The sequence below is a fragment of the Lytechinus variegatus genome, chromosome 3 (assembly GCF_018143015.1).
Source record: "Lytechinus variegatus isolate NC3 chromosome 3, Lvar_3.0, whole genome shotgun sequence".
Classification (NCBI taxonomy): Eukaryota; Metazoa; Echinodermata; class Echinoidea; order Temnopleuroida; family Toxopneustidae; genus Lytechinus; species Lytechinus variegatus.
In genome coordinates, this window is record NC_054742.1 from 45,334,195 (window position 1) to 45,357,635 (window position 23,441).

At 36.6% G+C, this 23,441-nt stretch overlaps 1 protein-coding gene across 1 annotated transcript; it reads left to right on the top strand.

The window, feature by feature from the left end:
* Positions 1 to 444: 444 nt before the first annotated feature.
* LOC121411148 (mitochondrial-processing peptidase subunit beta-like) lies at positions 445 to 22,194 on the top strand. Its single transcript, XM_041603681.1, has 13 exons — positions 445 to 554; positions 4,539 to 4,676; positions 5,615 to 5,701; positions 8,276 to 8,405; positions 13,085 to 13,176; positions 13,472 to 13,578; positions 14,104 to 14,296; positions 15,847 to 15,951; positions 16,293 to 16,331; positions 17,552 to 17,646; positions 18,035 to 18,186; positions 19,260 to 19,424; positions 21,304 to 22,194. The coding sequence occupies exons 1-13, from the start codon at positions 492 to 494 to the stop codon at positions 21,366 to 21,368; spliced, it is 1,431 nt and encodes a 476-aa protein (XP_041459615.1). The 5' UTR covers positions 445 to 491; the 3' UTR covers positions 21,369 to 22,194.
* Positions 22,195 to 23,441: the final 1,247 nt, after the last annotated feature.

Genomic DNA, 23,441 nt, shown 5'->3' on the forward strand with positions numbered 1-23,441 from the left:
GGCTAGGTTGGTAGGATACATCAAGAGATGAGAAGTCTAACCGTAATAAGCGTTGTCTTTTTTTTGGGGGGGGGGGTCATTTAGCTTCTTCAAGTCGCATAGTTTGCTGCATTGGCAAAATGACACATACCGTAATAATAGTTCATCAGAACACACTGGATGATGATTCTGAAGCTTTTTCAAGGTTTGAAATGGAAATGGGAAGCCATACGAATTATTGCATTTAGTTATCACTTCATCCTTTTTGCCTGCATGATATCTTAAAAAATCTTCAAATTTAAAGGAGGACCCCCCCCCCCTTCCACACAGGGTCCTGCATACGGATACCGCCCCGGGACCCCCCCCCCCCCCCCCCAATAGCGGTGAATTCGCTGCTCCTATAGTATAGTAGAAATACTCATAATTATTATTGTAAGTGCAAGCACAATCGAGCGACCATATCATACAGCGAAACACTAGTACCGTCTTCTTGTCTGCTTCCACCTTCCAAAATGGCGACTTGGCTCCCCCGAACTTCTGGCATTTTATCCAGATTTGCAACTAAATCACAAGTGGTATGACATTCCTATTTTAATGTTGTTGTGTGGGGATATTGACAAATGGAAAGGTGTAATTTTGTTGTGTGTTTATCTTGCTGAGCTGTTGAAATGGGTATTCTAAACTTAACACCGTCGAGCCCCAAGCCCAGCACGGCAGCAGCACATTACATAAATTTTCTATTTTATTCGCATTCGCACGTCGCGCAGATATCGAGATCTATCCGCGATCGGCTATAGACTGTGCTGTGCAATGTGCGGCCCGGCGCGGCGTAGCCTGGAGGCTTCTGGCGTGTCTGGGGAGAATATAGACTACGTAACGTTAGGCTTACATGCACTCCCATGACGCCTGGCCCTGGGGATACCATTGGCTCGCACTCACCGACGAATTGGGCAACAATGCACCAGTGCTAGTTAGAATGTGATGACCTGATGTTTGTTAACATGACGATTGATCTGACATGTCTGACTTAGCCTTAGGCATGTTATTGTTAAACCCAATGGGCTCCCGGCCGCGTAGCCGTCGGGAGCCCAGGATCGTACGTGCATTTTACCATACCTCACGGAGAAGCATGAAGTATGGTCAAAATAATTTTCCGAATATATACTTATAACAAAAATCAAGCACTTAGGCCTACCACGATTATATGGATGAAGGTCTAATGAGTGGCAGTTTCCCGACATCGAGGCACAGACTGGAACCTCAAAAAAACGAAGAAGTTCTGTCGCGGTAGCTCCCCTTCTTTCAAAATTCAAAACAAAATGGCCGATCGAGACCGGTACCGAGGCTGTTGCGCACGCGTATAGCCCCGGGCTCGATCGGCCATTTTGTTTTGAATTTTGAAGAAGGGGAGCTACCGCGACAGAACTTCTTCGTTTTTTTGAGGTTCCAGTCTGTGCCTCGATGTCGGGAAACTGCCACTCGTTAGACCTTCATCCATATAATCGTGGTAAGTGCTTGATTTTTGTTATAAGTATATATTCGGAGAATTATTTTGACCATACTTCACGCTTCTCCGTGAGGTATGGTAAAATGCACGTACGATCCTGGGCTCCCGACTGCTACGCGGCCGGGAGCCCCCTGGGTTAGTTATTGTTAGGCCTATACATGGGCGATAATGTTGTTGGTTGGCAATGTTTGGCAATTTTTTGTTGAATGACGCTAAAAAAAATGAAATGATTAAAAGTAGAAGAGCGTTTTACTTACATGTTATTGATGCCAGCTTGTCTCCTTAGTTTGTGATTGCATCCTAGCGACGCATTTAGGGCAGAAAAATCATGAGCAGTGCCAATCTAGATTTTTAAAAATACTTGCATTGGCCGATAAATATCATGGATTGTAGCAACGTATACATGTATATCTCAACCCACGGAGAGGTTTCAACAACGCAGCTGAGTCTATGCACTTTTTGTGTACGATTGTGTGTGTGCATGTGCGATATGTCTGTGTAGACTGTAGTAATTGTAGTAAATGTACTTAGATGTTTCGAATCGGCGACTCAAAATTTACCCATCATTGTTAATCACCGTTCCGGAAGTGCGTAATTCATAACGTTCTTAACGTGTTTAAAAATGCAGCAATTTCAGGAGAAAAGTTTTTCATGTATTTGAAAGGACTTGTGGATACTTTCATCTCATACAAAGATTTGGGTAAGAATGTTTATTTCAAAATTGAAGGTTGAAGACCACCGATTATTGCCGATGGTGACTCAGTGCACATTGACGTTACACCTTCATATGCCTAATGCGTATGAAGGTGCAAAAATCTGTAAATAAAAAGGTGAAAAATTAGAGGTTTCTCTCCAGACCGATCTCATGTAGCTAGATCCCTCGATCAATTCGTATACACTGCACAGCACATACAATAGACTTGACCCTTGAACCGCTTTATGTGTTCAAATGTTTTCTTCAAAATGGGAACCATCTCTGGAAAACTATCCAGAATTGCATGGTTCCCATTTTCACCAATAAATAAAGACAGTTTACTAGTGAGATTTTCATATCTCAGAAATGTCACTGACAAAATAAATTTTGCTTCTAGTAAATTGTTTTTGTCTTCTCTGCGAAATGAGAACCAGCATCTACAACTCTATGGCTACATAACCTGGGTAAAATATGACATTGTTATTATTATGGGGAATTTTCTATGCTGGTTCTCATTCCAGTGATGTGAGAAAAGCAAACTAGTTTACTAGCTGAAATGGGAACCAACATGCACAACTCTGGAGAATTTTCCATGCTGGTTCCTATTTCAGCAAGTAGAGAAAAGACAGTGACGCAATCAATCTTTCTGATCTACACTCTTCGAAGGATTTTATTTTAGAAGCAGCACCATGCGCTAGCAGCGGTAAAGCAGTGAGGAAGCTTGAGGCATGTGAAGTTCAGGTACATGTGTGTCTTATTGTTAAAAAAGTGTCCAGTGGGAAATAGGAACTGGTTACCAATTTCAGAATAATGCCAAAAAATGGAAATTATGCACATACCTCAATTCTATAGATGAGGGGTTCTCAAACTTTTTCTTTGAAGGGCCAGATGAGACTCCAAGTAAACCTGAAGGGGCCAAGGTGAAGTGGATACTTAGAAAAAAAATGTGTGTGAAGCGCAAAGACACTTTCGGTGGGGGGTCCTAGATGCTCTTTTGTGCAATCTGGCCCTTATTTTGGAGCATTTAATCCAACAAATTTATACTAGTTTCATATGGAACGCAGGCAAAATTAGAAAAGATTTCGAAATACAGCGAGAGTCAATATTAAAGGACAATTCCACCCCAACAAAAACTTAATTTGAATAAAAAGAGAAAAATTCAACAAGCATAATACTGAAAATTTCATCAAAACCTCGAATGTAAAATAAGAAAGTTAGGACATTTCAAAGTTTCGCTTATTGTTAAGAAAATAGTTGTATGAACGAGCCAGTTACATCCAAATGAGAGAGTCGATGATGTCACTCACTCACTTTCTTTTGTTTTTTATTGTTTGAATTATACAATATTTTGATTTTCTCGTCATTGTCATGTGAAATGCGATTTCATTCCTCCCTGAACACGTGGAATTCCATTATTTTAACATTTTGTGCTTCAGGCAAGAAGGTCCTAATTGTCAAATTCGTAAAAATTAAAATATTGTATAATTCAAACAATAAAAAACAAAAGAAATAGTGAGTGAGTGACATCATCGACTCTCTGTAACTGGCTCGTTCATATAACTATTTTGTTAAAAATAAGCGAAACTTTGAAATGTCATAACTTTCTTATTTTACATCCGATTTTGATGAAATTTTCAGCATTGTGCTTGTCTGATTTTTCTCTATTGTTTCAAATCAATATTTTTCTGAGGTGGACTTGACCTTTAATGATAACAAAATTGTAGTACTTTGTTAAACTTAAAGGGAATCTAAATTGTACCTAAACATACCTGGTATTGGGGAGACAGATAATGTCTTGAAGTATCAACATTTTTTGTAGTCAAAGTAGAATGAATAATAAAGCATGTCTGTTGTAGACTCTAAGTCAATTCATAAAATGGCTAAACAGGTACTGATGCGCTTGTACAGGAATCGCAATTGCCTGGTTTGTTCCACACACAGTAAAAAAGGGGGAGCTCCATATCTCTGCGTCACATATTCTTTTCTTTTTTTGCTCCTCACAAGCATAGTACACAAACAATTCAGATATCTGCGCATGGGAACCCATTTGGCCATTTTATGCATTGAAAAGGTTGGGAATGCCTATCCATTCACTTCTTTCAGGGTAAACATGATGTTTTTAATAGTAGACCAAAACATTTTTTTAGGAAATGCAAGAAAAATTTGCCAATGGTATACATGTATGTTGCCATGTTGACTTTGGTCATTAAAAGCAATTGAAAATTGTTTTGTGTTTAGCTGATTGCGAGCCAGGCAGTGATATCAATGCTTGATTTGATTGTCCTGCTGATTAATCGGCCCATAAAAAATTTGAAATATTAATACATCATTAACTTCAATTTGTAATTTGATTTTCAGGGACATCATGCAGCAAGACGGCTGAGATCAACACAGACTGCTTCACAGACCCTCGTCAATGTACCAGAAACAAGAGTGACAACACTCAACAATGGGTTCCGTGTAGCCAGTGAAGACTCTGGAATCCCTACAGCCACAGTGAGTACTGTGTAGTAATATAACATTTTAAGCCTGTTTCAAAAACTCAACTCAAGAGGTACATGTATGTGCAAAGTCTGGTTTGGTGGTGCAAAAAAGAGAAGTACTACCATAGCTGCATAGCAAACGGGTGACTCACATTTAATCTGTGATGGGCTTTGATCAGATTAGATCTATGTCCATGAAAATATAGTATGCATGCCTGATTCATGGAAACAACAACTAATCAGGAGGCACAGCATTCGTATGATGTAACTGCTTTTATGTAGTTGGAGAGATCTCTAAATGGTCTAGCGAACGTCATTCTAGCACCTCCTGATAGCTGTGTCACAACGCATTGCCAAGAGAAAATGGGCTTTACAGATAAGAATGCATTTCTTTTAATTGACTAGTACCTTTCCTTGAGGTCTAAGAAATGTTTGTGAGATGAATGAAGCTGGTTGTTGATTTATTTGGAGGGATATGAGAAGAATAATTGGAATGCATTAATAAGAAATAAATATTTTACAAGTTAAGTTCCAGCTATCTCTTTGTATTTTTATAAAGTTCTGTAATGTATGTGATTTCCGCATACATTCGTAATTCCGAAGCTTCGGTATTCCCAAGGTTCGGAACTTCGGATATTCCGAAGGTTCGTTAGTCCGGAAATGAAATGTTCGTATTAATGAACCCTTTTACGTTTTCGGATTAACTTACATTGAGGTATAGGCAGTTTACGTGTTTCGGAATTACGAACCTTCGGAATAAAGAACCTTCGGAATTACGAAGTGTAACCATGATTTCTATAGTGTAATTTCTGAAAGACTAAAAGGTTTAGAAAATGAGTTTGTAGTTGCCATATGTTGGGTGCAGAGTAGATCTTAGCTGTATACATATGATTTAGTAATTGGTACATGTCTGTCAATATCTGAAGAAAACCTTCTTTTTTTTCTTCCTAGGTGGGTTTATGGATTGACGCTGGAAGCAGATATGAGAATGAGAAGAACAATGGAGTTGCACACTATCTTGAGCACATGGCATTCAAGGTATCTATTATATATAAAATTGGGTGCAAGTGTTTGGCCCATGTCTAGACATGCTCAGTGGCAAACATGTAAAGCGGGATTGATAAGCCTTCTACATACTGTAGTTATTGATTCAGACCTTCATTTTTGAGGAGCACCAGCGCTCCTACCGTGCTCCTAAAAAAAATAAGAAGGAGAGCAAAAAATCGCGCTCCTAAAAAAAAAAATAAATAAAAAAAAATTGCTAAAATTTCACATCTTTAAATCCATGAAATGGCCTTCCTTTTTCCATAATTCCTTGAAATTACTTTGATTTAGTTGAAAACTATCAGAAAAATGAAGAATATTCATCTCCTTCCCGACTCTGATTTTAATTTAAACTCGGTAAACATTGCAGTCACATGTAGTCCCATATGTAGATTTTCATGGCAACACCATGGAAGTCTACATGTGGGACTACAATTTTTACCGAGGTAAGTTCAAATCAGAGTCGGGAAAGAGGTGAATATTCTTCATTTTTCTGACAGTTTTCAACTAAATCAAAGTAATTTCAAGGAATTATGGAAAAAAGAAGGCCATTTCATGGATTTAAAGATGTAAAATGTGAAATCTTAGCAATTATTTTATTCATTTTTTATTAAAATTTTTTTTTTTTAGCAGGAGCGCGTACGACATCTTGTAAACGTATTGACGTGACCCAGGCCTAGTTACTTTCACCACAGATTAATTAATAGCTAGCACAGCTATTGCATACAATGTTAAGAAAAATCTACAATTGATCATACATGTATTGTAATGAATTGATTTGAGCTCCTCACGGAGAGAGATTCTGAGGAGCTCAATTGAGCTCCTCAAAAAATAAATAATTTAGCTTAGCAATGATTATCTTACACAATAAACCAATGAATTATATTTTTACATTCTTAGGGGTCAAAATTAGAATAAACAATTTCATAAAAATACAAGGGAATAAGTGGATGATAAAGTCAGCTCTCTCATTGCTTCATGAGAATGTGCATAGTCCTTTTTCAGGAAATAATGCCGAACCTTTCTTGTCACAATTTTGATAAAATTTCAGTGTTTTGTTTGTGTGATTTTATTCTATCTGCTCAAATCTCATAATTTTCAGCCTGGAGAGCCCCTTTAATCTTTATTGATATATTTGAAAGAATGCTAAAAGAAGAATGCCCAAGTTTTGATATCGCATGTCACATCTGAAATTATGGCATAGAGATATTTGAATTCTTTTGAGAGTTTTGTCTCATTGCCTAAAAAAGATTATAAAATGTCCTTCATTTCTCAATTAACTAGGAGTTTCATTTTCATAAAGTGAACAGAATGGCTAATCTCTTATGTGCAGTTGATAAAGTGAATATGTAACAGTCTAGAATCTTATATTTCAAGATCTACTGAGGAACAGATTGGGAGGGGCATGTGGGGTGTGTCTAAATTAAGTCCCAACTTACGGTAGTATTGTACTCGGGGTAAATCGCCTATGTCGCTTTTATTTTTAAGTGCTTTGAACTGCTTTCTCCTTTTGTTGACATATTATCTGTAGGGGAAGGCGGGGTAAGTTGTGACAGTTTTTACTTTGTGCATGTTAGAATTGATATGATTAATAATCTTGTCGAAATAAGTACCTTGCTTTGAAATTTCATTCTTCTGAAATATTTTCCACCTATATATAAATTTCTACCCCAACACTGAAAGTCATCTTGACCTTTAAAAAAACCGATGTCAAATGGCTCAACTTGCCCCATATATGGGGTAAGTTTGAGCCACCTTCTGGGGTAAGTTGAGCCACAAAAACTATGTACAAAATGTATGGGGGAGAACCAGCATGTCAATTTTTTGTTTATAGTCTTTTCACTTGCTAATTCTCTATAAATACTAACATCCTGTAAAAGGAAAAGAGCAGTCATGTAAATTTGCTCCTTTCAGCCTGCATTTCAATCAATTTTTATGGTTTGTTTGTTTTTTAAGATACATTACCATAGCAATTACCATGGCTCAACTTGCCCCATGCTGTTTGGCTCAACTTACCCCAGTCCGAACTTAGTGCGATAATTTTGTATCCACACATTTATTATGCATCCATCATATAAAAGACTATGACAAGAATGAAGATCCATACCTGGACTGATAATGTTGTTATCATGTCTTTATTACATTTAAAGACGTGTGTGTTTATAAAGCACTTATCTATTTCACACTCTTTTATACTTTTTTGGCTGAAATTCACATTTTTCCCTCTAAAAAACTACTTTTTGTTTCAAAGTTGGAAACAATGTGGTGGGGTTAGGGGTTATGCTATGGGTCATCAATACATGATACCACCACAATGTCTGACTCATTCATTATTGGCCTGCGGCTGGTGGCTCAACTTGCCCCTATGCTCAACTTACCCCGCCTTCCCCTACCCATTCAAGTGTCTATCAAATCTTTCATCAATCATCCCTTCCCTCGGTGATGGGGACCTGCTGTTGGTAACTTCTTAGCAGTGTTTCAGCTCAAAAATCCTTTTTTTTCTCACATAATGTCAAACTCTAATAGCTTGATTGTTGATCTCGTGATATGCAATTAATGTGTTTTCAGGGTACATCAAACAGGACACAAATGGAATTGGAGTTGGAGATAGAAAACATGGGTGCTCATCTAAATGCATACACATCAAGGGAACAGACAGTATATTATGCCAAATGCTTCGAGTCGGATGTCCCAAAAGGTAACAATTGCACTCCGCCTTTTCTTGTTAATCATCAAGTTGGTTTTAAGTGATTTTAGCCTTATTGTAAAACAACACAAGTCAGAAAGGATTAAGTTTGTGATTAGTATTTAGTGGCAAGTTTGATTATTAAAAAAAATATATGAATGTTTCATAGTATTGATATTACAAAGAGCTATTAAACGTACTTGACAAATGTAAATTGGGGATCCCATAGATTTGAAGAAAAAATAATATTTTGCAGAATATCTTGATAACATCCAGGGTTGGCTGGTTTAAATCACATTGATTTCAATCATGATTTAAATCAGGGCTCGACACTAGCGGCGGTCCGACGGTCCCAGACCGGTAAAAATCGCTGTCGGGCCAGTAGATTTTCAAAAATAGGAAGATTTACTGGTCCGACATGACCAGTAAAAAATATCATTGTCGGGCCAGTAATTTTTCAAAAAACAGCAAGATTTTAAGGGTCCAACATGACCAGTAATAAAAACAGTTGTTGGGCCAATTAACTTTTACAGAAATGGTCAAATTCACTGCATGAACATTTCCCCCGATAAATTCTGCCATTCACACACAGAATACACACAGAATGAATCGCACGTGTTACTAGAGTAGATCAGTGTACATGTAGCCAGCCACGGCCATACGTACACAACCCACATGGTAAATTCTCTACTGGCTGCGCGAACGAAGCTTGGCTAAACTCTGGCAGAAATCTCTCACAGAACTGTCAAAATTCACGGTTCATACTCATGAAAGGCTTTTATAATGTCCATATTTCCTAAAAATTGGAGTAACTCTGTCATCTGTAAGCAGTAAAAGGGTAAATTTTCACTTCTGTTTGGTTCAAACAGATCGGGTTTCGGGTGGTATCGTCTGAATACATATTAGCCCCACATATGCATTTATGTGTGTGTTGATACACTTGGTTTCTGACTTTCTTTCGTAGCTATTTTAATTGAGCCAAAAAAGAAACAAATTATTTATGATAATAGTTTTAGCTTTCTTGCTCTGTTTTCTTCCTGTTGTCTTTCCTTCTTTCTTTTCAATCTTTCTTTTCATTTTTTTTTCTCTATTTCTTTCCTTCCTTCCTTCTTTCCTTCCTTCTTTCCTTCCTTCTTTCCTCCCTTCTTTCCTCCCTTCTTTCCTCCCTTTCCTCCTTTCCTTCTTTCCTTCCTTCTTCCCTCCCTTCTTTCCTCCCTTTCCTCCCTGCCTTCTTTCCTTCCTTCTTCCCTCCCTTCTTTCCATCCTTCCTTCTTTCCTTCCTTCTTTCCTTCCTTCTTTCCTTCCTTCTTTCCTTCCTTCCTTCCTTCCTTCTTTCCTTCCTTCTTTTCTCCCTTCTTTCCTCCCTTCCTTCCTCCCTCCTTCCTTCCTTCCTTCCATCCTTTCTTTCTTACTTTCCTTCTTTCCTTCCTTCTTTCCTTCCATCCTTTCTTTCTTTCTTACTTTCCTTCCTTCCTCCTTTCCTTACTTTTTTCCTTCCTTCTTTCCTTCCTTCTTTCTTTCCTTCCTTCCATCCTTTCTTTCTTTCTGACTTTCCTTCTTTCCTTACTTCTTTCCTTCCTTCTTTCCTTCCTTCTTTCCTTCCTTCTTTCCTTCCTTCCTTCTTTCCTTCCTTCTTTCCTCCCTTCTTTCCTCCCTTCCTTCCTCCTTCCTTCCTTCCATCCTTTCTTTCTTACCTTCCTTCCTTCTTTCCTGCCTTCCTTCTTTCCTTCCTTCTTTCCTTCCTTCTTTCCTTCCATCCTTTCTTTCTTTCTTACTTTCCTTCCTTCTTTCCTTCCTTCTTTCCTTCCTTCCATCCTTTCTTTCTTACTTTCCTTCCTTCTTTCCTTCCTTCTTTCCTTCCTTCTTTCCTTCCTTCTTTCCTTCCTTCTTTCCTTCCTTCTTTCCTTCCTTCTTTCCTTCCTTCTTTCCTTCCTTCTTTCTTTCTTTCTTACTTTCTTCGTTTCTGTCTTGCTTTCTTTTTGTCCTTCATTCCTTCGTTTTACGGGGGGGGGGGGGGGTCACGAAAGGCTAGAAACAATAAACTTGCGCCTTTTTTTTAATGTTTTCTTTATTTTTTGGGACCAGTAGATTTTAGGTTCGGACCAGTAAAAATTTGAAAAACTGGGTATCTACTGGTCCGACATGAATAGGTTGGACCAGTAGAAAAAATGGGTTAGTGTGGAGCCCTGTTTAAATATTGATTTAATTTCAAGTCACTTCCATTGAAACATGTACAATTGATTGACATGTTTTTTTTTGTTGTTGAGGCAGTTTCATTTTTTTTACTCAAAAGAAACAGATTTTATCAACTTTATATCATCAAAACATGAATAAATCCATCATATATTTTCAGAGCAATTGAAATGGAGTCAATAAAATCAGTTTAATCTTGCAAAACCAAAGATGTACATGTAGCATGTAAGTGGCTAACACTTAACCCCTATACTCCACTTTTATAAGTGGACTTACAACATTTTCCCTGTATAATTTTTCTTTTTTGATAGTAAACAAAGTTCTTTTTTCTTTATGTCAAAATAAAAAAATGAGTTTAGAGGACAGTTTTTGTCTCACCTGCATAGCAGAGTGAGACTATAGGCGCCGCTTTTCTGATGACGGCGGCGGCGGGTCAACACCAAATCTTAACCTGAGGTTAAGTTTTTGAAATGACAGCATAACTTAGAAAGTATATGGACCTAGTTCATGAAACTTGGCCATAAGGTTAATCAAGTATTACTGAACATCCTGCCTGAGTTTCATGTCACATGATCAAGGTCAAAGGTCATGTAGGGTCAATGAACTTTGGCCAAATTGGGGTATTTGTTGAATTACCATCATAACTTTGAAAGTGTGTTGGTCTAGTTCATAAAACTTGGACATAAGAGTAATCAAGTATCACTGAACATCCTGTGCACATTTTAGGTCACATGACCAAGGTCAAAGGTCAATGAACTTTGGCCATAATAGGGTATCTGTTGATATCTGTTGAATTACCATCATAACTTTGAATGTTTATGGATCTGACTTGTAACTTGGACATAAGAATAATCAAGTATCACTGAACATCCTGTGCGAGTTTCAGGTCACATGATCAAGGTCAAAAGTCATGTAAGGTCAATGAACTTTGGCCACGTTGGGGGTATTTGTTGAATTACCATCATATCTCTGTAAGTGTATTGGTCTAGTTCATAAAACGTTTAAATACATGTAAGATTAACCAAGTATCACTGAAACATCTTGTGCGAGTTATAGTAGTTTTCAAAATCAACACTGCTGCTATATTGAATCGCGTGATGCAGGTCAGACCACCCAGAGACATTCCACTTGTTAAGAAAATATATGAGTAAGTAAAGGGTTATTGCAGTTGCCGCAGTTCTATTCTGATCATTTACATGAACTACTACTGTATAGCTCTCCAACATTAACAATTTCATTTGTTCATATCTATCCAGAGCAATGGAACTTCAGAACAAAAAAATATGAAAAGAGGAATTTAAAAAAAGAAACCCTGAACTTATAAGGCTGAATTCCATCATGGGTTTGATACATGGCCTGTTTACACTTTTCTGTACATGTACACATGCATACGATTGTGATTCATTGTTATGTAACACTGAGAAAGGTTCAGTAATCCATGTACTGGGTATAAAAAAATTATGCATGCTCTTGGTAAAGGACACTAAATCATGGCATTAACCATACATTTTGTGCCCTATGCCAAAAGTGAGCATTTATTTATGTACATTTTGAAGTGAATGTGTTCAATTGAGTACATACAGTACAATCTGCATTGTCCATGGTAACCCATAGTAAATGTGAGTCAAATATGAGTCATAGTTTTATTTTTTTTTACATGTGTTGTAGCTGTAGAACCTGTTTTCTCATTTTAACAAAACTGCTAAGAACTGCCAAATACTACTATTCAGGGTTTTTTTTCAATCATTCAGATCAACCTGCAACTTTTTGTCCCAATTGGTCAGAACTTTGCCAGTCAATGCTTTGGAAAAAGTCAAAGAGTTCCAACTATATGGCTCAAAGAACAAACAATAAATAAATGCAGTTTTCTTTAACATATGATTTTCAGTCCTTGTAAAAAAAATATGTTGCTCTTTGGAGAATGTGAGTCTCAGAGTCATGGAATTCTTCCAAAGAAACTGATCCTCATTTCTTAAGAGCTTTGAATAGAAACACCAACTATGCAGCACTATAGCTGTTAGTCAGTAGGAGCTCTCAACATCAGAGGAAGCAGAAATTGTCAGCATCTTCATGACGTTAATATTTTCTATACCATTATTTTGACCTGATTTTATTATGAAGTAGAAAGCTAAGAATGATATTTGTAGTGAAATGTATTATGTTAAAATATATGACTGTAAAGGATTATATTTTTGGTATCTGCACTCTGTTTTATTTTTATTTTTTAATAAAAAAATAAAAAAAATCAGATATGAATAAAATAAAAAAATTGCCAACCCTGAGATATTGACAAAATTCCAGTCAGGTGTTTGTTTTTTTCCAAGTGATGATAATACACTCTAGTGACATGTAGTGACTGTAGTGATGTAGTAACAGTTAAGCTTGATTATACTGACTTTCTCATGAATCATTATTTGATGCAACTATAGGTTCTTGGTCTAAATGAGTGTTATTCATGATTATGTGGAGCTCATTCAGCATTTTTTTATTTACAACAGCTGTTGAAATCCTTGCTGATATCATTCAGAACAGCACACTCGGAGAGGCTGAAATAGAGCGGGAGAGGGGTGTCATCCTCAGAGAAATGCAGGTATGTTAACGTGAAATAAAAAAAATTATTGAATAGAAGCATGCATGACTGTAAATTGTCCTAAAAGGCACAGTGTACTTTGTTGATAACCTTTTCATTATGCCTTTGTCCACCATGGATGGTTGCTAGAGGTATTATGTGTTAGGGATTTCCATACATCTGTCTCTCTGTCCATCAACTGTTGGTTTTCATAACTAATCAACTGTTTTGATAGTTCAATTGGACAGCCATGTTGTGTTGAAGAATGCACCATTTTCAATTTAATTTTCTGTTTATATATTTCTATATACTTTAGGAAGTAGAAACCAATCTTCAAGAAGTGATCTTTGATCATCTGCACGCTACAGCTTACCAAGGAACTCCTCTTGGTAGAACTATCCTAGGACCCACTGAAAACATCAGGTATGTCACCATAAATTTTCTCATAACAGCATCAATAGAATACTTGGTACTTGGTTTTTAATTATTCAAATATCAGGGGGTTTTTTTTGAATGGGGATTTAAAGGAGTATTCCATGACCAAAGCTACAGCATGGAAAGTAACCAATGGATTGTATAACAATAAAATGTTATGTTACAGTTGATGTGTTGGTGAAGAACCGTTAAAGAAAAGTATGTTAATTGCGCGTTTCTATATTTTCCTATTCAAGTACATGATTTCAATATTTACCATGTTTGGTTTGTCAAATATTGGGAGCAAAGCCAAGCTTGGACTTGGAGATCAGTGAGTTTAAGGGATTTCCACACCTGAGCCGAGCCATGGTTATTTTGCCATGATGGCGAAGATAAGATAGGAAACTGATTTGTGTCTTAGAAATTGTGACCACTTACCGCCAGGTGTGGAATGAGCTGGGGGTTTTCTCCTTAAATGATATTCAGGTGTTGATTTCCTAATTCATTTGCATTTTTCCTGTGATTCTTTATAAGGTCTATCAATCGGGATGATCTTCAGAATTATATATCTACTCACTACAAGGGACCTCGCATTGTGCTATCTGGAGCTGGTGGTGTCAACCATGATGAATTGGTCCAACTTGCCCAAAAGCACTTTGGCAACCTGGGAACTGAATATGAGAATGAGATTCCAGCTCTAACCCCATGCAGATTCACTGGCAGTGGTGTAAGTTCATTATTGCTTTGTATGTATATTTTAACTAAATCTTATCATTGTAAGATAAAGAAGATAAAGAAGATAAAGAAGATAAAGATCATATTGAAACTAAAGTTTGTGGGCACGGAATGATGGTCATTGTTGGATAAATGTCTTTATAAAGCCTAAATGGAAACTTACTCACATGTTGCATGCATTTTTACTACACTACCGGTATTCATTTGATAATAAGGTTACTTGAATGTTATTAGACTTATTCAACTTGACAACTAAGTCCTGAAATGTGTCCAGTAAAACCTGACAAATCTGTAATGATAGTATTACTTTTATTAGAATAGTATGCTTCGATTTGTCATATGTCTATCTTTGTCATCTGATTTTATGCCCTGTATTATGTTGGCAAACCTGTATTCTTGGATTTATGCTATTCCTTTACTATGTCTGTTCAAACAAAAGGATTGGAGAAATTTTCAAGCTGCAAATTGAATTTAATCTTTACATGTTTTCCTTTTAGTGTTTTTATTGAATAAAGATTAAGCAAATGATTAGCCTGGCTCACGTTTTGTGAACTTGTCATGTAATTGCTGCAGCATGTTCATTTTTAACATGTGTCATATTTGTTTTTGTCTCACCTGCATAGCAGAGTGAGACTATAGGCGCCGCTTTTCCGACGGCGGCGGCGTCAACATCAAATCTTAACCTGAGGTTAAGTTTTTGAAATGACATCATAACTTAGAAAGTATATGGACCTAGTTCATGAAACTTGGACATAAGGTTAATCAATTATCACTGAACATCCTGCATGAGTTTTATGTCACATGACCAAGGTCAAAGGTCATTTAGGGTCAATGAACTTTGGCCGAATTGGGGGTATCTGTTGAATTCCCATCATAACTTTGAAAGTTTATGGATCTGATTCATGAAACATGGACATAATAGTAATCAAACATCACTGAACATTTTGTGCAAGTTTCAGGTCTCATGATTAAGGTCAAAGGTCATTAGGGTCAATGAACTTTGGCCGAATTGGGGGTATCTGTTGAATTACCATCATAACTTTGAAAGTTTATTGGTCTAGTTCATTAAACTTGGACATTAGATTAATCAAGTATCACTGAACATCCTGTGCACATTTCAGGTCATATGACCAAGGTCAAAGGTCAATGAACTTTGGCCAGAATGGGGGTATCGGTTGAATTACTATCATAACTTTAAAAGTTTATGGATCTGACTCCTGAAACTTGGACATAAGAGTAATCAAGTATCACTGAACATCCTGTGCGAGTTTCATGTCACATGATCAAGGTCAAAGGTCAATGAACTTTGGCCACGTTGGAGGTATTTGTTGAATTACCATCAAATCTCTGTAAGTGTATTGGTCTAGTTCATAAAATGTGGAAATAAGAGTAACCAAGTATCACTGAATATGATATATCTTGTGCAAGTTATAGTAGTTTTCAAAGTCAGCACTGCTGCTATATTGAATTGCGTGATGCAGGTGAGACCGCCAGAGGCATTCCACTTGTTTAAGAGTAAGTCATCGTATTATTTTCCTACAGATCACAGTCCGTGATGACAAGATGCCACTGGCTCACATTGCTTTGTGTGTTGAAGGAGTTGGCTGGGCCCATCCCGATAACATCCCTCTCATGGTTGCCAACACTGTAAGACATCTTTGCTTTGTTTTAATGATTTATTAAACAGGTGCTGACCAGACAGTAAACTTTTGATATTTTTTTTTGTAAGGAGATCTAGATCGTCATCTCCTTTGATTGTACATTATGAATTATTTAAATAGATTTTGTTTAGTAGTAGAACAGCAGAATGCTTTAAGTTGAACTAATAATATATAAAATATATTCTTACAAATTTGTTTTTTAATTCTTTTTTTAATGCTCTTGTCAATATTGAGTCATGTGTTAGTGTTAAATATCAAGTTGAACTCTTTTCTGCAAATTTCTAATTTCTAGGGTTGACATTGTGCTTTCTTTTTCATTTTTTTTAGTTGATTGGAAGCTGGGATCGTTCATTTGGAGGAGGAGCAGTAAGTAAACTATCCATTGTAGTTAATTATGCTTCATTTATTATCACACTGGCAGTCATATGAATACTTTCAACCATCATGTCACAATATGACTATCAGGTCTATTCAGATGGTCATAAACAAAATGATTAATCTTACTAAATATAAATTTTATCTTTCAACTATTTGTATCCAGCCATTCAAAATTTTAATTGCTAGAATATATATGACGGGGTTGCTATGAATAGACAACTTGATGATCGGTGTATGCAAGCTTTTGTCTGTTCAAAAATGCCATGATACAATAGAACACATTTAATTTGCCTATTCCTTAGAAACAGTTGTCCATGTAATGTTAATCATATCTAAATTTTATTTTGGAATTTTGAGGGCCGCTATGTTTCAATGCTTTTTTTGTATCTCTTTTTTTAAATGCTTTTTTAATGCATGATTTAATGCTTTTTGAAGATCCCCATCTCATTTCTGTGTATTATTTTTACAATATCCTATGTTTGTAAGGCTGAAAGAACACTGGCTGATATACATTTATAGAAGTATTATACAGTCAACCCATTTAAAGTGGCCACCTGTCAATAATGAGACCCTAGTGTAGTGGCCACTGAACTTGCCTCCAGTTTGAAAGGAATACATGTATGTGTTATAGAACCTGTCTACAAAGGTCATGTGTCTACAGGGGCCACTATTTCTTTTTTTTTTCCTTTGGGTGGCCATAATAGACCGGTTTTTGACTGTATCAAGGTATGATTTAAAAAGGTCCCTGAAGATGAGTCATTCATGAAAACATTTCAGAGTTCTTCTAATGTAAGTGTGTTCAAAGGGATTGTTTGTAAAGACGTTCGTAGTAACGTGTTTGAAAAGAAAAAGAAAGATGACAACCAATTGCCGGGAAAGTCTTAAATGAAAATTACAAGAGACAAAATTTCTCTTCATCTTCTGTCTTGTGTTGGGGTGGTAGCCAGTCAGAAAATGACTATTTTTTCCACTGCTTTGATTTGGAGCCTTTGTCAGGATTGAAAATTCTTTCCCTTCATCCTTTTTTTTTCTATTTTACTTTCTTTTTTTTTCCTTCACATTTTTTCATGTATTATAAACATTCTCATATTTTTCTTCAATCTACACTGACTGCCATCTTCAATCTTGAAGATTCATGTATTATAAATATTTTCAGTCAAATAACTCAGATTGAATTCACATGAGTTTTGTTAAATATTCTTCTGCAGAACACATCAAGTCGACTGGCTAGAGTTGCATTCGAAGATAACTTATGCCATTCCTTCCAGGCCTTCAATACCTGCTACACAGATACAGGGCTATGGTAAGAAATGATTCTGAACAGCCTTCATATCAGGTGACAAACTGCTCTTATAAGACAGTTTTTACTATAAACTTATTTTTAAGTGGGTACTACAAATCACGTATCTTTAAACATGAGACACAAAATTTGAAGAATTGTTAGGGATTGATTACAATTTAATAGTAAGACTCCTGTACAATGTTTTGGGTTGGCTTCTTTTCTTTTACATGTTCCCTTAAGTATTACAAATGATTTACGCCTTTCTAGGTAGAAAGTATAATTGTTGAGATATAAAGGATCGTGTAAGATCTTTAGTACACTATCTTGTAGGTAGGTAGTTATACTTAAGAAGAACCCCTTCTTGAGAATGGTAAGGTATTAGAAATGTTACTATCATGATCTGTTACAGGGGAGTGTACATGGTGAGTGATCCTCTTAGTGTTGAAGACATGGTATACCATGTCCAGAACCAGTGGATGTACCTGTGCACCAGTGTGACCGAGAGTGAGGTAGCCCGTGCCAAGAATCTCCTCAGGACCAACATGCTACTTCAATTGGATGGTGAGTTATCATTTTGCATTGAATAGTCGAAGCAATTATTCAGACCAGTTTGTGCAAATTTGTTGGCATTCCTTTCGAACCATCGTATCAGTCAGTTTTGGTTTTAAAAAAAAAGAAAAGATTGTCAGAGTTTGCAGAAAATGATAGTACAAGTCCTATTCTATACATAAGTAAATTTCTAGGCGGCAATTATTTTGGTTTTTGAGATATGAGGGGATTTTCAAGTCAATGCCATACAAATTTTTGCTAAAATAAGCAAATCCCATTGAAAGCGTGTACTGTAGCAAAGCAAACGACAGCTGTGCGCACTTAATACATGTATGCATATGGGCGGTCAGACAAGCCATCACATCTGCATTGCATTGACTTTGCATGTGAAAGAGGGATACAACATTTTGCTTGATCATGCTCATTGAAATCGTAGTCAGTGTTTTTCCCATTGGCGTTTTGTACAGGGAAAATCTAAACTGAAACTGTAAGCATGTAGCTCTTTTGTGATATCTTCTCTAAATCTTGGTTATGTATACCGGTAAAAAGAAAATTATCAGTACAAAACACTTGTTTTGGGATTTCCTACCATGTATTTTCATAGTAATAAAAAACTTTTTCAGCTTGGGAGAAAAAGTGCAAAAAAAAAGTGAACTTTGAAGTTGATTTTCTCTGAAATGGGTTTGGCACTGTCGTATTGTGATACAACGGTTCAGATGATCTCAGACGACATGTGGGGTGTTAAAGTAGAATTACACACAGATTTTGTGGTCCTGAGAGAATTGCCTTTAGCAGATCCATCTCTATTCAACAATTGTAACTGAATTTCCAGAAAAGCCATACTCAGAAGTCTTTATTTCTCATGTGAAATTTCCATGAAGTATTTTTCAACTTTATTTTTGCAATCTTCTGTACAGACAGAATTCCTCTGATCTTTGAAACAAGAACTAGGTGATCTGGCTTTTCTACAGAATACCTCACCTTACATCAGTAGTGAGTGACCCAGGAAAATTCATCCTTCTGCTGTCCCACAGTGGTAGAGAGTTCAAACTGGAATAATATATATGTAATCTTGTTTAACCCAGGGTCGACCCCAATCTGTGAAGATATTGGCCGTCAGATGTTGTGCTACGGGCGTCGTATTCCTCTGCCTGAGCTTGAAGCAAGGATTGATAGCATCAGTGCCAAGACTATCCGTGATGTATGTACACGATACATCTATGACAAATGCCCTGCTGTTGCCGGAGTTGGTAAGTTGCATTTTTACCCAATAAGTAATAGTTCATACATCAAGAATTTGAATGAAAAAATGATGATCTTAAAACCATCTCTAAGTCTAATGCAGTGTATTACTCTATTAAATGAGTTTGTATGTTCTAAACACTGACATGGTGTGAATTTCATCTCTATATTGAGCTATTTTATATGAAACCCATTTTTGTCTCACCTGCATAGCAGAGTGAGACTATAGGCGCCGCTTTTCCGACGGCGGCGGCGTCAACATAAAATCTTAACCTGAGGTTAAGTTTTTGAAATGACATCATAACTTAGAAAGCATATGGACCTAGTTCATGAAACTTGGCCATAAGGTTAATCAAGTATTACTGAACATCCTATTAGAGTTTCATGTCACATGACCAAGGTCAAAGGTCATTTAGGGTCAATGAACTTAGACCATGTTGGAGGAATCAACATCGAAATCTTAACCTGAGGTTAAGTTTTTGAAATGTCATCATAACTTAGAAAATATATGGACCTAGTTCATTAAACTTGGAAACTTGGACATAAGGTTAATCAATTATCACTGAACATCCTGCGTGAGTTTTACGTCACATTACCAAGGTCAAAGGTCATTTAGGGTCAATGAACTTTGGCCGAATTAGGGGTATCTGTTGAATTCTCATCATAACTTTGAAAGTTTATGGATCTGATTCATGAAACATGGACATAATAGTAATCAAGCATCACTGAACATTTTGTGCAAGTTTCAGGTCTCATGATCAAGGTCAAAGGTCATTTAGGGTCAATGAACTTTGGCCGAATTGGGGGTATTTGTTGAATTACCATCATAACTTTGAAAGTATTTTGGTCTAGTTCATAAAACTTAGAGACATTAGAGTAATCAAGTATCACTGAACATCCTGTGCGCATTTTAGGTCACATGACCAGGGTCAAAGGTCAATGAACTTTGGCCATAATGGGGGTATCTGTTGAATTACCATCATAACTTTGCAAGTTTATTGATCTGACTTTTGAAACTTGGACATAAGAGTAATCAAGTATCACTGAACATCCTGTGCGAGTTCAAGTCACATGATCAAGGTCAAAGGTCATGTAAGGTCAATGAACTTCGGCCGCATTGGGGGTATTTGTTGAATTACCATCCTATCTCTGTAAGTGTATTGGTCTAATTCATAAAACGTGGAAATAAGAGTAACCAAGTATCACTGAACATCTTGTGTGAGTTATAGTAGTTTTCAAAGTCAGCACTGCTGCTATGTTGAATCGCATGATGCAGGTGAGACGGCCAGAGGCATTCCACTTGTTAGTTGTAAGCAATATCTTTATTGTGAATTGGCTGGAAAATTGATTATTTATATATGCTTTTTAGCCTTCTCATGTACAATAACTTAATTTGTAAGATGTTTTTTCAAAAGGCCTTTTGTGAAGAGAAAATTTTGTAGAGATGATGCTAAATATAATTCTAATTTCACAGAGAATCTTCTGACAAAAAAAATTAATGGTCACCACGATTCCATAAGACTGGATGTTAGATTATCCTCCAATATAATTCACACTATTGCACTTATGACAGGCTTTAATACCCTTGATGAATCAAATATGATGTGGAGCCATGAAATAACTGTAAAATCTTGTCTTTGTCATTTAACAGATTAGACGTTGGATTACATACTACTGAAATGCCTTATAGCACTTTTAGATTATTGATAATGCAGCCTTTTGTTCTGTACTGATGTCAGTACATATGAACAACATGGAAGGTGCATATCTTGACTTATTCAAAATCAGTTTTCATATTGATGTATTTTGTAAAATAATCTTTGCTGGTGACATGACATATTGATTTTTGGTTTTGCCTCCCTCTCCACCCTCCTCCCCACTATACAGGCCCAGTTGAACAGCTCCCAGACTACAACAGAATACGTGCTAGCATGTACTGGATCAGACTCTAACCGCAGTTCTTGAAGGAGATTTATTTAAATAATGAATGTTAGGAGAGAATTTATTTGTGCAAGAGCTTTATAGGGCAGCGTTTGCTGTCTGTGTTTGATGTAAAAGGACAATTAATGAGGCATCCTATCATTCTTATTCTCAATTGCAGAAAATGAACGAGATACACCGAAAGAACAGAATTGAAAGATGACATTATGCATCTTCTTTGAAACGGATGTATGGTCAATTCTGACATCAGGTGTTTTTCAGATATGAATAATGTTTTAATAGAAATGTATTTATGAAGTTTATTCATCTTTGTGTGTTTTACAAAACATGATATCTGAATTGAAGTTGGCCTCCAGTTTCAAAGGTAAAAATAAATTCAAAATAAACATTTGACCTGAGTAATAAATCTTACCACTTAATGCCTTGGGTGGTTCAAATTACCCATGAAGGAATGCATATAGCACCCTTGTGAATTTCTTTGAATAAAAAAAATAAAATATCATACAGGGGTGTGAGAGTTCAGATTTTTAGCTGATTTCAGAGGGGGGTTTTCCAGCTTAATTTCAGCTTATTTTTGGCTTTCCTCTGTAAAAAAAAGGTATGAGAGCTCTTTCTATTACAGACTCTATCACCACTCTTCAGCTTTTTTCAGATCTTATTAATTGTGACCACTCACACTCCTGATCATATCACCCCTAAAGCTGTATGAGCAACTTCTCTGAAAATAATCCAAACCACTTGTCAGAGGGAATGATAAACTGTGTAGTGATAATGTCAGTACCACTATGTCATGGAGATGAAATAAACTGGCAACATTTTGTGTTGTATAAAACTGTATTTGGGTCTGATTGTTGTTTTTATCCTTTTCCAAGTATTTGCTCAGGTTAGCTCCCCCAATGCCTTTCAACTTTCACACATGCACACAAAACAGTGGCACTCACAAGTTAGTGGAGAAAACAAAAACAGCCTTTTACCCCTCTGTCAACTTGAAACGCTTAAGAGATCAATTCATCAAATAATTGTTGTTGATTAAAGTGATTGGGCGCTTGATCTTAAAGAAGGAAAAAAAAAGATTATCTTCATGAAAGATCAAATTCAAACTCACAAAAAATGATAACATGTGTCTATTCCTTCAAATCAACTTTTTTGGGTGTGGACTTGGTCTTTAAGGGATGTAGATTTAAAACTCTCAAGAACCAGGTATAGACCAAAACTTTCTGTCTTGAAGTGAGCCTCTTATCCAAGTACTGTATATGGTCTGCTTTCCTTTCACTACATATAATAATCGGCTCATTAAAAAACTAAATTAGAGATAGTAAATCTCAGTGTAATCCATGTAGTGATAAACAAAATTTAAGGAAGTAAAGAGATGGGGAGATAAAGCGATGGAGAAAGTAAGAATAGTGTGGAAGAAGATAAGAGTGAAATAAAAAGAAGTGTGCATTGGGAGACTGATAGAGAGGAAGACAAGGAGAGAAGAAGGAGGGTGTAGGGGTGGAATGACAGAGAGGTGAGGTGCATTGACAGAGTGAAAAAGAGACGATGAAAAGGTGAAAATAATGAGAAGGGATCAGGGGAAATTCCTGATGGGGCACAACAATGATATAATTTACTAGTATGTAGACGATGAGGTCACGCCCTCAATTTTTGTCTCGCCTGCATAGCAGAGCGAGACTATAGGCGCCGCTTTTCCGACGGCAGCGGCGGCAACATCAAATTTTAACCTAAGGTTAAGTTTTTGAAATGACATAAGTTAAAAAGTATATGGACCTAGTTCATGAAACTTGGACATAAGGTTAATCAAGTATTACTTAACATCCTGCCCAAGTTTCAGGTCACATGACCAAGGTCAAAGGTCATTTAGGGTCATTGAACTTTGGCCAAGTTGGGGGTACGGTATTTGTTGAATTACTATCATCACTTTGATAATTTATGGATCTAGTTCATGAAACTTGGACATAAGGTCAATCAGGTACCACTGAATATCCTGTGCGAGTTTCAGGTCACATGACCATGGTCAGTGGTCATTTAAGGTCAATGAACTTTGGCCGTTTGGGGGTATTTGTTAATTACCATCCTAACTC